The following is a 15,915-nucleotide window of genomic DNA, read 5'->3' as shown; positions in this document are numbered from 1 at the left end:
GTCAAGGAGTATTTGGCCCGCTTATAATATAGCCCGGTCACAAGAGCTCCTGTCCAAGACGGGTGCAAATGCATTCAAGATTGCGGGGGTCTGCACGGGGCACTGGCTTATAGGGGACCATGCCACCAGGCCCGGCATACCCTACAATTCGCATTGCCGAGGCTGCGTAAAAGGAAGGGAAACCCTCATGTACTTTCTCTGCGATTGCCCAGCTCTAGCTAGAGTCAGCCTGCGGACACTGGGTAAACCATTCTTTTCGGGACCTCAGAGAGATTTATAGCTGCGGGGTGGGGGAGCTGCTTTTCCTCGTGAATGCTACGGTCTGGTTTTTAAGATCCGAGCCGGCTAGACTCTACCTCCCTGCTCTCATGACAGCAGTCACGGTCTTCGGAGTTTGTGGCATCAAAACGGCGCACCACAGCGCTAATTGTGCTCCTCGGAGCTTCCACTGATACCTCCTACCTACCTACCCATCTTTAGCACAGCTTAGAAATTTGGCATTATAAGCAATAGTATAATACACAATTTTAGAGTTTGAAGGAAATATAACTATTATTAACAAAGTTATAGAAGGTCAAAGTTTTGTAATACACGTGCATTTATCGCAATCTACCGCGTGTCATCATAAAAAGTGAGCTCATATGAATGACGCAGTTGGATATATCAATGTACGAATGGAAAAATGTGCATAGATAATTTCTCACACAAGATGAACACTAAACCTCTATACCCGAAGCGTCGAGCTTCCGGAATTCCGAGTTGTTTATATTAGCATTTCTTAAAGTTATAATTTTACCTAAATGCAAAAACACTCCCTAGCATTCTTGAGAAATGCCACTAGGACCCTACGACTATTCAAAGAACATTTAAAACCAAAACCACGTCATTTAATCACCTTCTCCGTTTCTGAGCGAACTCAGAAATCACAAAAGACCTCCTCCTCCATCAGCAGACACGAAGCAAATTCCCTAATCAGCTAACTTGCGAGTTCACTTCCACTAGGCTGCCCAAATTTTTCCGGCACAGATAATGAGCCCAGAGTTCATCATCAGCTGGGACAACAACAAAAGCTACTTCGATTCTTTCTATAATGTATATCTAACTGGCCTCTTTCCTTTCTAGAATCTACATCTAACCGGCCTCTTTCCAGAAACGCAAATCCCCCAATTGCATTTGCATGCACAGCATTTCGCCTTAATCTGAAACAAAAACTTCTAGCATAGCACTATCAGGTCTATGGTGAGAACAACAACAAAAAAGTTAATGATCATGTTTGAAATATTTGAACATTTCTTTGTTAGTTTTTGGGGGAAGGGGGACAACAATTTACAGATTTGGGCGAGTTGGACAGATATTAAGATTTGAATCGTTGCAGAAAAAGTACAAAAAACTATAAAAAGTAATAAATGCTGTCTATTTATCAAATATACATAGTTATTTTTATTTCTTTATAAACAAAGATTTAAATGACTTTCAACTCCTTTCCAACTTCTATAAATGCCGCAATACAGTGATCAATCTCTTGTGGTGCATGAGCAGCAGAGATCTGTACTCGGATACGGGCTTTGCCCTTAGGAACAACAGGGTAACTGAAGCCGATCACGTAAATTCCTCTTTCTAAAACAAGAAAAAAAAACATGTCATCGTGGAGTACTCTTAGGTATAAATTAACATCGCTTCCACTGATTTATCATTAATTGAATCATTTAAGCTTACCCAACATTTTATCAGCAAAAGTACTGGCTAGCCTTGCATCACCCAACATCACTGGGCAAATGGGATGATCCTCTCCTGCTATCGTGAAACCTGCCTTAGTCATTCCATCGCGAAATCGTTTTGTATTGCTTTGAACTTTTTTAGAGAGTTGATCGGAATGCAAGAGCATGTCCATTACTTTGATACCAGTGGCGACAACCGGTGGAGGAAGTGAGTTCGAGAAGAGATAAGGTCGTGATTTTTGTCGCAATAGATCAACTAGTTCTTTTGGACCGGTGGTGTAGCCTCCAGATGCACCACCTAGAGCTTTACCTAAAGTTGAATTGATGATATGGACACGTCCTTGGATTCCTTGGAATTCTTCAGTACCACTGTTTAAAAAAAAAAGGAATTCTTAAGAAAGGGATTCATATAAGTTTAAATTCCTCGTAAACGAACCGTCCTGTGCTTCCGAAGAATCCAGTGGCATGGCACTCATCTATGAATACCAAAGCGTTGTATTTGTCTGCCAAGTCACAAATCTTGCGAAGGGGTGCAATATTGCCGTCCATCGAAAACACTCCATCAGTAGCAATTAGTTTAATGCGGGCATCACAGGATTTGAGTAGATTCTCCAGATCTGTTTGAATATTAGCCTCAACTAGAACATATTCTCCCAAATCTTACGATAAAGGTTCATTCCTTACCATTCATATCACGATGCTTGTAGCGGAACTTCTTCGCCTTGCACAATCGAATTCCATCGATAATGGATGCATGGTTCAGTTCATCGGAAAGAACAGCATCGTCCGGAGTCAGAATAGCTTCGAATATCCCAGCGTTGGCATCAAAGCATGATGCGTATAGAATGGTGTCTTCTCGCCCATGGAATTTTGAAATTTTTTGTTCAAGTTCCTATGAAATTAAAAAGTGGGGAGGAGATAGGGGTTGGAGTTATAAATCAATTTTATTTAAAGCAAAGTTAGCCACCTTGTGAATATCCTGAGTTCCACAAATGAACCGAACAGAGCTCAACCCCGCTCCATATTTATCCAGAATGGATTTACTGTATGCAACAATTCCTTCATTACTCTGCAAATTAGATCTTTTTTCATTATTATGAACTTCATTTATTTGCCAAATCCTAAAAACGCACCGACAGTCCCAAGTAATTATTAGCGCAAAAGTTCAAAAGACGTGTCTCTCCCCCGGCAACTGTAATAGATGTTTTTTGCGGAGACGTTATTATCCGTTCATTTTTGAAGGTTCCCGCCTGTCGAATGTCATCTAATTGTTTTCTTAAAATATTTCGGAAATCTTTTGCGGCTGCTGATGTGCTGGCAAAGCATTTTTGGCTTATGCCACCTGAAGAAAAATGGCAAAAATATATTTCTTTTTTGTGGTGGTTTCAAGTCGTTTAAGTTATTTGTTATACTAGAACATGAGCGAATTCTAATAATACATTTAAAATGCTTCAAATAAATATTAAAGTTGGTCAATAAATATGAGGAGTTGCGTAGAGAGAGAATATTCATTCTGCACTGAAAATATCTGTCTAAGTTTGAGCTGTAGTTTGAGCGATGTGGAAAATTTTAAGATAGAATTACTGACCACACACAAAAGGACAAGAAAAAAGCGTCCCTCACTCAACGTAGGTTTATTATATTAAACAACCTTGGGCCTCTCTATTATACTTGTCAATAAATCAGGAATATACTTCCAATGAGCCAAGCCTCTGAAGTGGTCCTCATGACTCTCAAACAAATTCTTGGTCTGGTAGTCGAGATAACGAACAATAACCCGTGCCACTCTTTGATGTATCAACAACTCGGGAACCGTATTCTGGGCGTTTGAGGTATGAAAGGTTTTGTGGATTTTTTACGTAAGAACATTTGAGCACACGATGATCCCATAGCTCTTAGTGTGTATGCTGGGAATATGCCCGATTTTGAATTCGATTTGATACTGACGTTTCCTTAGGAAGCAGTAATTTTACGCGAAAGAGACAACCTTGACCTACTAACCTAAAAGTAATAATAGGAGGTCAAAGGGTAGCGCGAAACGTAGATTAGTACTCATGATGGAGCATAAAACCTGAGAAACGCCTGCTGAACCAACACCAACAGCTCTACTACTAAACCCTATCTCCACCTCCACATTTTGACCGCTGGGAGCCCTTTCTTAACAAAAAGTTGCAGACGGAGAAGAATGGAGGCGAGTCCCCCGCACCCTACACGGAAAACCAACGTTACGAAGCGACAGAACGAGCCTCAGACAGTATGGACTTTACAACGGCGAACCCGGCAACGACAAAGGAATAACGATTTGCGCATTTTCTCATAGAACGTGCGCTCCCTGTACAGAGATGGGGCTGCCAAGCAGCCAGCCGATACCCTGTCCCAATATAGGGCTGATGTAACAGCTTTGCAGGAGATGCGTTGGACAGGGACCGGTTTCCTGGAGAAGAGTCACTACACCATATATTATAGTGGCCATCTAGTAAACCATATGCTCGAAGTAAGTTTCCAAAAAATGAAACCTGCTGTTATCATAAGTAAAAGGCTATGCACACTGCGCTGGCGTGGAAAATTTAGAGACACAAGCCTCATAAACGATCACGCCCCTACAGAGGAGACTGTAGAGTCGGAGAAGGATACCTTCTACGAAGCAGTTGAGCGGACTCTCGAAGCCTGCCCCAAGTATGATATCAAAATCATACTTGGAGTTTTCAACAGTCAAGTAGGGACAGACTCCGTATCCAGACGATACGTCGTCCCATAGCTTATATAGGGATACCAATGATAACGGACTGGTTGTTGGAAGTACCTGGTTTGCGCGGAAAGCGGTCCACAAACATACATGGACCTCTCCAGATGGGACCACCTTCAACCGAATTGACCACGTATTGATTGAACGCCACCTTTCAACCTTGATGAATGTAAGAACATATATGGGGGCCAATATAGACTCGGATCACTATCTCGTTGGCATAGTGCTTCTAGCTCGAATAACAACCCCACCCAGAATCCCCTCTGACAATCAGATGAGAGTTAACACTGAAGTGATCCACAACACTGCCCTCCGCAACAGCTATAAGAGGGAAATGGATGCGCAATAACTGCAGTCAACAGAGATCCTGGAAATGAAGTATCAACAAATGATCTTCACAATCACCTGAAGAATGTTATCATAAATACGGCCACAAACAGACTTACCCCCAGTTGCAAAAAGAGTCGGAACGGCTAGTTTGACGATGAATGTAAGCTAGCAATGGAACGGAAGAATGTTGCTTACCGAGTAATGTTGCATTCTCAAAGGACGCGGGCATGCGCGGAGACTTATCACGAACTCCGGTGAGCGGTGACTTCACAGATGGAAAAGGAAGCCTGGGAGAACCAACAGGTCTGTGAACTCGAAAAGTACAGGGAGCAGCCGCACCAAGCGCGGAAGTTTTACCAACAAATCCGCAGGATAAAGCCTTACACACCTCTATGCCCACCTTGCCGAGACAAAGAGGGAAATCTGATTTCCGACAGAATGGGCATATTGGAGCGATGGGTTGCGTATTTTGATGAACTGCTCAAGAACCAAAATATCGTCGAGTTGCCACCACCAAGCATAGAACAGACAGTCCGTGCAATCCACTGCTTTAAAAACCATAAGGGCCGATGGAATTACAGCCGAATTGGTTAAATATTGAGGCGACCGACTACACCAAGTGGTTCATCAACTTATGCTCAAGGTGTGGGACAGTGAATCAACGCCTGACGACTGGCAACGAGGCATTATCTGGGCGTATCACGCAGTGCAGCATTTATAGATGTATCACGTTGCTGAGTACCATCTATAAGATATTCTGCGCTATCTTGCAAGGCCGGATAGCGCCATACGCCTAGAAAATCATTGGTCCATATCAAAGAGGCTTCACTCCAGGCAAATCAGCAACAGATCAGATTTTCTCTGTGCGGCAAGCGCTGAAAAAACTGTTGGAATATGGACATCAGTTGCATCATCCTTTCATCGAGTTTAAAACTACCTATGACAGCATAGCCAGGATAAAACTACACACGGCCATGAGAGAATTCGGTATCCCAACGAAATTTATAAGACTGACTAGGCTGACCCTGACCAATGTGCGAGGCCTATAAAAGCAGCACAACGGTCTAAGACAAGGGGATGCCCTATCATCACCAGGTTAAAGAGGACGCTCTTTAGAGTTTACCTTCATCCAGACCAAGCAGGCGGGGCGAGATCTTGGGCTGCACATTAATAAAGGCAAGACGAAGTACACGGTGGCAACGTCAGCGCCATAAACCAAAGAACCAACAACATCGAATCACACTGGTTAAACGAGAACGATAAAGATAGGAGACTACAACTTTGAGACCGTTGAAAATTTCTCCTCATTTCTCGATGAAATTCTCGCATGGTTGTTGGCTGCCAACAGCGCCTATTTCCGCTTACAAAAACTGTTTCGCTCGAAACCTCTCATGATGAAAGCTCTTACTCTACATGACAATGATCTTGCCAGCCCCTATGTAGCCTTGGAGACCTGGGTCCTTAGCAAGAAAAATTGCAAACTCTTGGCCGAGTTCGAGAGAACTATCCTCCGAAGAGGATGGACGATTCGGCAGTCTCTATAATGGTGAAATCTATGAACGATACCATGACCGTCTGATTGTGGATAAAATCCGGCTCCATAGGTTGCGATGGGCGTGTCACCTAATTCATATGGGTGAGGATGATCCTGCCCGGAAAGTCTCAGATGGAGCGATGGCGTAGGTCAGGACGCCAGCGAGATTTTAGAGATATCTAATTGGTAGAAATCGGCGCAAAACCAGGATGTCTGGAGTTCCTTGCTAAGGCAGGCCTAGACCAGATACTGGTTGTCGCATCGTCGCCGATGATGGATTCTTATCCCAGGCTGGGATTTCCTTTCTAAGACCCTGAATTATTTAATATAATATTTAAAAAGAATTAATTAGAAATTCGAACAGAGTGAAAAGAACTTTATGGGGCGATAAATTTTGAATTGAACACTACGATACCTGCTGAAAACTGAACGATATAAGTATCTCGAAACAATGCTTTCAACCAACGATGAACTGCACTATGAAATTGCTTCAAGTATCTGCGCAACTTGGATGCAGTGGCGTTTCACAACTGGTGATGTTTACAAGAATTTCCGATCAAAATTCTTTCCCGTTCGTTACATAATTGACCAGCTGTAACGCTCCAATGTTGGCAAGGTCATAAAGTTATTGCAGCAAACAGCAGCCGCATAAACAGATATGCTGCACAATACTTCCGCTGAAGCAACATGTTCCGCATTCCTACACACACGATCGACGACCTTGCGTGTATTTACTCCCGTATGATGTTTACATACTAAGAGAAGTTATAAGAGTTCATACTGCATAATGAACTCGGTCGTCGCAGCTTAAACCGAAAACGAACGAGCGAGTACCAACAACCAAGTTAAATAAAGTTAAATAAAAGTATTCTTTGGAAAGTGCACCTAGAAGAGTTGGTTATTATTGGTAAGAAACATATTCTAACGTGTTCCCTTTCAGCAGCGGCGTCCAGGGAGGTTCAAGAGCTTCATAAGAGAAGCTCAGGAAAACAACAGAATGCGGATGCACAATCTCAGGGCGTGAAGCTAGGCGAGATTTGCTAACGCAAATCAGGATTTTCACGGGCCGGATCAGCATTCACTACTTCTCCCAAACAGGTGATCTTGGTGGTCAACGCATCAAAAAACGCTTTAAGTAGAAAATCTGCCGCATTGCCGTCCGCAGTGTCGTCTTTTATGGTTCTGAGTACTGACCAACTACCAAAGCCAATAAACGGCGCTTCGCAGTAATGGAGAAGATGTTGCGCTTGATTAGTCGCATAACGCACTAAGATCACATCCGAAATGAGGACAAGAGAATTCGCGCTGATGAAAACTCACTACTTAAATTGACCTGATCATCGAAGTCGACAAGAAACCATCAGGGTGATTGAAGCAACAACGGTGACCTGCTACGCTAGATGGTGTATTGAGAGCCTCTCCACCTCACCCAGCCTAACCTTATGATCGAGAAAAATGGTGAATTCCATCTAGGCGAGACGACCCGTTTACTGGATAGGACCAAAGACTAAAGGAGAAGTTGGATTTATTTCGTATTTTACTGGTCACACCATTGACCCAACAGCTTTCATTTAACTGGCTATAAGTTATTTTTTAGGATAAGTGAGGGATCCCAAGTCCACATCCACTTGATGTTGGACCGGACCAAATGGAGAGCAACTTACTCACACGTTTATTGGTCCACGGATCCCTCGTTTGGGGCATGGCACCCAAGCATTTAAAAATATACAGACAAACGGTTTCGTCCAGGGCAGAGGCAGCTTGTCAGACGCTGCCTCACCTCTGCCCAGGGATACGTGGACCAATAAACGTGAGAGTAAGTTGCTCGCCATTTGGTCCGGTCCAACTTCAAGTGGATGTGGACTTGGGATCCCTCACTTATGCTAAACAATAATTTAGCTTTAGCCTAGCTTGGGCTCAAATTATTGGCGGTTTCACTTGGATATAGTGCGCACCCTTGGCGTGTTTTTCCGAAGCGCGGAGCGTTTTCCATCTGTTGCCACTCACGGTCACGCTGCTCCCAGGGCAGAGGTGAGGCAGCGCCTGACGAGTTGCCTCTACCCTGGACGACACCGTTTGTCTCTATATTTTTGGCTCCAAGTTCTTTTTATTCTCGTACATGAATTGTGAACTATATAGACAATGATTGCATAATGCGATTGATTCCATGCCGCACTCAAACTTTTACTAGAGTAGGAGAATTGTTAAATTAGTTCAAGACGGTGCGAAGGTACCCGCCTAATCGTAAGGGAGAATATGTTAAACACAAGAAAACTATTCCCAATGATAAGCATTTATCTTCATGTGTTATTTTGGATATGTTACACATATTGATAGTCGAGTACATAAAACGCACAAATCAGCTCACTTTCACGTGACTACTACTTCCAACTAAATTAATGTAAGAGCTGTCTATACAACCCTTTCCAACCTCTCACAATCTATCATCCCTGATAAACAAACCACGTGGATCAATATGCATTTGAACATTTATCAGTGGAGATAACATTGGCATAGTTTTTACTCATCCGCAATCAACTGGACAATATCCCTTTTGTGTCTCTGCTACGAACTTAATAAGGATAAAATAACTCGAGTAGTTCTGATAAGGGTGCACCCTCCCAGCACTTCGAATTTTAGATTCATTCTTTTGAATATCAACGAAGTCAACTTAGAGTTTGTTGACCCACCGTGCATCAAAACACTTCACTGCATAGTACACTAAATTGGTTGCTTCCGGCCAATTTAAACGACAAATTCTCTCTGGAACATCTCATCTCGACTTTAGTGCTGAGTATCTTTCTTAATAATAATGAACACAAAACGCCAATTAGCGAAAATTATAATAAGAACTTGCTTGACCTTCAACTACGCCACACCAAATTTTCGACAGAAGCGGCATTTGCATTCACTCTGCTTATGACTTTCACTTTCAATAAGGACTACAGCAGCACAACGTCTGTATGGCGGTTCGGACACGATTATGACTTCTGCGTTCCTCCCACAAGTTCCCCGATTTCCTGGCACCAGAATGCATGCGTGCGGAATCATGGGGGCTCGCCCCGCACAATCGAGTATTTTGCGTTGCTGCCTACACGTACAGTCACATCTCGTCATGTTAATTTATTTCTAGCTTGGGGAAGTTCGTTTCCATTGTGATATGTCCACCTCAAGAATCACAAAATATAATATTTGGTTTTAGGGTAGTATCGCGTGTAGTTCACGCACGTCTCGTCAGATATTTTCGTTTTGAATTTTTTGACGAGTTCATGGAAATATATCGTTGCCAGGGAATCTATCATACCTTATGGCAACGTGAGGTATTTTTGTAGTTATTGAGAGCTAAAATATGAAGAGAAGATATTTATTAGGAAGCATTTATCTTTTTGGCTTCATTTCAGATCTTTGTTGAGAAAAAATGATTTTTGAGGCTTTTTTACGAGTTAATCCAACTTTAGCAAGAGTGCGTGTGATCAAGCCGGCAGAAGAGAGATGCGGACTCCCTCACCGCTGGCTCTCCACTCTCGTGGCAAGTTCTAGAAAGGCCGCGGAGAGCGGCGGCGGCATCATCCACCCGCTCGTATCAACAACCTTCGAAATAAACTTCGAATTCTGTTAATCTTGCCGCGCCATATCACTCCACCTTCAGATGAAACCTAGGGGGTTTCAGCAAGAGAACCCGGAACTACGTTCTCCATCATACCGCGAAGCGAACGCGACGTTCTTTTGGGGCGCACACGGGTTTCAGCCTGGATAGGGAGACCGCCTTTTTGTGTCCTCCGATCTCGAACTGAAAGAAATGATCTCCCCGCTCGAGAACACGATACGGGCCTTCATATGGATGCTGCAGCAACTTCCGGATGGCATCCGTCCTGACCAGGACGTGCGTGCACGTGTCCAGTTCCTTGGGCGCACAGGTAGGTGCGGACAAATGTCGGGTGGGAGGTGTAGCTTTGATGTGTCGAAGATTGTCCCTCAGCAGACGCAGCAATCCCGACTCTGTGAGACCCGATCTCTTGTCGAAGACCGAATCACTTGGGAGCCTAGGGTTCTCCCCTTTTACCAGCTCCGCGGGGCTGGCAGCTAATTACTCTCGGCGGGTTGTTCGTAGGCCGAATAGGACGAGAGGCAAGACTTGAGTCCAGGACGGATCGTCGCGAACCATAAAGGCGGGTTTTAGCGTCCGGTGCCAACGTTCTAGCATCCCATTGGATTGCGGGTGGTATGCCGTAGTCCACTGGCGTTTGAAACCCAGGAGTTTGCCTAACTCCGAGAAAAGGGTGAACTCAAATTGCATTCCCTAGTCAGTGATAATCACCGCAGGGATGCCTAAGCGAAGGATCCACTATCGACAAAAGGCTTCGACACAAGATTGCGCAGTACTGTCGTTCAGAGGTATTGCCTCAGGCCACCGCGTAAACCTGTCGATGATTGTAAGGCAATACTTGTAACCGTGCGAGTCTCGCAAAAGTCTTACTACGTCGAGGTGTATGGTGTGGAACCGCTTGGTAGTGCGGGGGAATGAGACCACCTCTTTCCTTACATGCCTGGTAATTTTACACTTCTGGCATGCGATGCACTCTCTGGCCCAGGAATTGACATCCTTATTCATGGAGGGCCAAAAGTATTTCTCGGTGACTAGCCGATTTGTTGTCCTGATACCTAGATGCGCTAAGCCGTGAACCGCGTGGAACATTTCTTTGTGAAAGGTGGCCGGAATGTATGGCCGGGGTCCCTTTTCCGAGTATTCGCAGTGTGGAGAGAGAGGTTCGAGCCGAAGATGGGCAACTCCCGAAATTTGTATTTGGGGTTGGATTTGAGGCTCTGAAGTACTGTGTCACCCTCCTGCGCCTTGGCGATAGCCAAGTCGAGTGAGGTGGGGATGTTACCTTCGGAGACACGAGATAAAGCGTGAGCAACTATGTTGTCCCTGCCGGACACGTGCTGTATGTCGGGTGTGAACTAGCTTATAAAGCTCAGGTGTCGAAACTGACGAGGGGACGCTTTGTCGGGCTTCTGTTTCAAAGCATACGTGAGAGGCTTATGGTCCGTGAACACTGTGAACGGCCTGCCTTCTAAGGAGAAGCAGAAATATTTAATGCTCAACGGCGAGCAGTTCTCGATCGTAGGCATTGTAGTTCCGTTGAGCAGGGCTTAACTATCTGGAGAAGAAGCTCAACGGCTACCAGACTTGGTTGACCTTTTAGTGAAGTGCAGCACCTACTGCAATGCCAGAGGCATCAATAAAAACGGCTAAGCGTGCATCTTGTCGAGGAAATGCCAAGAGTGTAGCATCAGCCAGTTGTTGTCGGAAGTTGTGAAACGCGCGGACAGCCTCTTTAGACCACACAATCTCTCGTGTGTCTTTTGTTTTGGGCCTAGACAAGTGCGCGTTCAAAACGGAATGGAGTTGGGCGGAATTGGGCAGGAAACGACGATAGAAGTTTAACATTCCCAAGAACCTCCCCAAATCCTTCACGGTTTTCGGACGCAGGAAACTTGAGATCGCTTGCACCCTGTCTGGATCGGGCTGTATTCCGTCAGGGGAAATGAAGTGGTCTAGAAATCTCACCTGCGTCTGGGGGAACTTGCATTTTTCAACGTTTAGGACTAGACTAACCCGGCCTCAAGAAGACGTTTAAAAATGCACTCGAGATGGGCTAAGTGCTCAGACTCAGTGGAAGAAGCGACGAAAACATCATCCTAGTACACGAAACAGAAATCGAGGTTTCGCAAGACCGAGTGAATGAACCTTTGAAAGGTTTGCGCCGCATTGCACAACCCGAAAGTCATGCGCGTGAACTCGAAGAGTCCTAAGGTTGTGCACATTGCCGTCTTTGGAATGTCTTCAGGAGCTACAGTGATTTGGTGATAAGCCTCGGTTAAATCTAAGGTCGAAAAGATGCGGCAGTTTGCGAAATGATGCGCAAAGTCGTGGATGAGTGGAATAGGATATCGGTCTGGAACAGTCTGCGCGTTTAGCCTTTTGTAATCCCCACAGGGACGCTATTCGCCATTTGGCTTAGGGACCATATAAATTGGGGAAGACCAACAGCTGTCCGAACGTCTGCAGATACCCTGTTGCATTAGTTGTTCAAACCGTGCAATGGCCAGCTTCTGGGGTGGTAGGGGACGCACCTTCGAGAAGATCGGGGAACCAGTGTTGTTAATGTGGTGTTGCACATTGTGATTCACTGGTTTAGAGGGACTACACTTTTGGAGAAGTGGTAATGTCTTCTAAAAGTACGGAAAGGTTGTTACCTGGGTGAGATGCCATTTGGCCTCACGAATTAAGGTTGGTCGTGGGATCTATAAGAGACTTGTTTTGTAAGTCCACCAGCAACCCATAGTGACACAAGAAGTCTGCGCCTAGTATGGGGAAGCTGACATCCGCCAGGATGAATCGCTACGACAATATCCGTACAATTGGTGGCTTTCTCGCCGAATCTACGATGGTACCAACAAATACTTCAGTCCGTAGGTTGTTCTGACGACCTACTACCCGATCGCCCTTTTCGAGCAGAAGACCGCGAGCGAACTGGCGACCTGGCGCCCGAACGCTGAGCGTCCAGCGTCGCCCGCATTTCAGTCATACTGGCTGCTAAGGCGGCTATCTCACGCTTCAGCTCGCCAACTTCGTCCGATGGCTGCTGAACGGCCGCTATGGTCGGGCGTGCGTGCACCTTGTCGGCCGCAGCTGCCAGTGCCTCCAAAGTACCGGAGATGCACGCGAGGACCGCTTGGGCGCCCTCCGGGAGTCGACGCAGCCAGAGAGACTTGATATCAAGTCATCGTCGATCTTGTTCCCACCCAATTACCTCATTTCGCAAAGCAATTGGCTGGGAGTTCGATCGCCCAACGTCAAACCTACCAGCAAGTGATCCAGCTTAGCTGACTCACTTACCGACAGACGCTTGATTAACTCAGTGTTCAGAAGAGTGTAAGAGGCAGACTTTACTACGTCGGCCACCAGCAGGATGGACTCCTCATCCAGACCGACTATCGCGTAGTCAAACCGAGTCGCGTCCGCCGTTATTCCGGACATCTGGAACTGTGCTTCCAGATGGACGGACCACAGCTCCGGGTTCCGCCCCCAAAATGGGGAGACGCACACGGCGAGGGCGGTCACTTGAGGGGCCGATGGGCCTGCCGCGTCTTTATTGTCCACAGACATCTCCAAAAGCTAACGCTTCGACGCGAGTTTCTTTCCAAGACGCGGCAATACCGAATTCTGCAAAGCCCTAATTTGACCACAGCAGGCCGCACCCACAAATGTCCGCATGAGCGAAAAAGAAAAACCAATGACGCATCCCGCAGCGGACGCTTAATGCGCAGACCGAAAAGAACAACAGCTCGCTAAAAGAGTGGAAATCCCGCGAAGAAAAATTCCAAAAACACGTCGACACCGTCTCTTGCAGCGGTGTAATTTTTATTCTTATATACAGTCGAACCTGGATATAAGGAACTTGGATATAAGGAAAACTTCTTTAAATGGAACATTTTTTCGTGCACCTTCAATTTTCAAAGAAACAATAACATTTTTCAATTTTTCGAACTTCTATATATGGAATAGAAAACCTCTTTATAAGGAATTCATTTTTTTTCCGGAGCCTCTATAAATGGAAATTTTTATGTTATTCAGTTGTCATGACCTCTATATATGGAATTTTCCCCTGAACGACAAAAAGGGAAGGTCTTTTTTTTTTCTTAGAATCGTGCAATTTTCTATTGTGACACGTTTTGAAATTTTTTGTTTATTCAAAGTTTAATTTGAAACTCGGTGATAGTGGTGACGATTCTTTCACTTGCAAATTAAACCTTTTACTGTTCCTTTGCCGCTATAACTTTTGTTTCTTTTAATAATAAAAGGCTGTCATGTCCGAAAACAAGAGAAAAAATTTAAGTTTAAGTGAGAAATTGAAATTGATAAAGGAGTTTGAAAACGGAAAAACTCGGAATGCAATATCCGCGGAATATTTCGTGCCGCTGTCGACATTGTGTCGTATTTTAAAAGAAAGCGACAAAATCAAACAAGAGTGTTCTGAAGGACATGGCAAAATAAAAAGAAATCGTAATTCGGAATATCCGAATCTGGAACAGTGTTTAGTGGAGTGGTTGAAACAGTGCCAAAGCAAGAATGTACCTGTAAATGGACCGATTTTGAAAGAAAAAGCTGAAGAATTTGCTAGGAAGTTGACGATTGGAGGTTTTTGCGCCAGCAACGGTTGGTTGGATGGCTTTAAAAAAAGAAATGATCTTATTTTTAAAAAAATTTCTGGTGAAAGTGGTGCTGTAGACATCAACGCATGTAGCCAGTGGATAAACGATCTTCCCGCTTTGCTGGGAGATTATTCTCCTAACGACATTTTCAATGCAGACGAAACAGGGCTCTTTTTTAAATGCTTGCCAGATAAGACCTTTACCTTTAAGGGAATTTCGTGTCATGGTGGGAAGTACAGCAAGGAACGTGTCACTATTCTTTTATGTGCGAACATGACTGGCACTGAGAAATTACCCGTTTTTCTTATCGGCAAGTCAAGGAAACCCAGATGTTTTGCAGGTGAGTAAAAGATTCTTCGTTCGCTGTTACTATATAAATGACATTAACAGAATAAAGGTTATGAGTCGATAGTTAAAATACTATAGATTTTTTTCTGTTTTAGGCGTGATAACTCTTCCTGTTGAATACAAAAACAATAGCAAAGCATGGATGACTGCAGCACTTTTTTCGGAATGGCTTAAGAAAATCGATATTCAGATGCGCCTCGAAAATAGGAAAATTTTACTTTTTATCGATAATTGTACTGCCCATTACAGCTCAGATGAACTACAACACATAAAAGTTGTCTACCTACCTCCAAACTCCACCAGCAAGCTGCAGCCCCTAGATCAGGGAGTGATTCAAAATTTTAAAATTAATTATCGTCGGGAGGTTGTTCGCCATATTTTAACAAATCTCGAAAGCAACGGTAGCTTGGAAATAAACGTTCTCATCGCAATGAGATTTGTGAAAAAAGCATGGTTATCTGTAACCCAGACCACTATAGCTAACTGTTTTAGGAAAGCAGGGTTCAGGATAAATGGTTTACAAGAGCCCCAATATTCCGAATGGGACTCTTCACATGAGGAGTTACGGCCTTCATTCCAAGAGTGGTCTGAATTAACTTCCAATGCCGGTGAGAGGGTACCTAGCTTCGAAGATTATGTAAACGTCGATGAAAATATCGAGGTTACAGGAGAGCAAACAGTCGACGACATTGTGAGCACCCTCCAAATGTGTGACACCAATGAAAACGATAGTGATGAAGATCACGGCGATACTCTTGAAATAAAACTTGTAAAGAAGAGGGAAGCGTTAGAGGCACTGCATACTTTAACAAAATTTTTTGAACAGCGTGAAACCGAACCAAAGATATTCGAAAATATTATCGCTCTTGAAAGAAACGTTGAAAATGTGGTCACTGATAAACAAACAAAAATATTTGATTTTTTCAAAACTTAATATCTATGAGATAGACACTCATTCCATTTATGTATTCGACTGATTACAGTGACGACTTATGAAATAAAGAATCTTTGATATTGAT

General features: G+C 44.1%; 1 protein-coding gene across 1 annotated transcript; it reads right to left on the bottom strand.

Moving 5' to 3' along the window:
• Positions 1-1,395: 1,395 nt before the first annotated feature.
• LOC119657580 (2-amino-3-ketobutyrate coenzyme A ligase, mitochondrial) lies at positions 1,396-9,384 on the bottom strand. Its single transcript, XM_038064560.1, has 7 exons — positions 9,191-9,384; positions 2,852-3,060; positions 2,686-2,787; positions 2,403-2,610; positions 2,155-2,335; positions 1,717-2,087; positions 1,396-1,617 (listed from the first exon to the last, which is right to left on the bottom strand). The coding sequence occupies exons 1-7, from the start codon at positions 9,234-9,236 to the stop codon at positions 1,463-1,465; spliced, it is 1,272 nt and encodes a 423-aa protein (XP_037920488.1). The 5' UTR covers positions 9,237-9,384; the 3' UTR covers positions 1,396-1,462.
• Between the last annotated feature and the right edge of the window lie 6,531 nt (positions 9,385-15,915).

This window comes from Hermetia illucens, chromosome 1 (assembly GCF_905115235.1).
Source record: "Hermetia illucens chromosome 1, iHerIll2.2.curated.20191125, whole genome shotgun sequence".
Classification (NCBI taxonomy): domain Eukaryota; kingdom Metazoa; phylum Arthropoda; class Insecta; order Diptera; family Stratiomyidae; genus Hermetia; species Hermetia illucens.
Note: the sequence above shows the minus strand (reverse complement) of the source record. Positions and strands in the feature narration are given on the sequence as shown.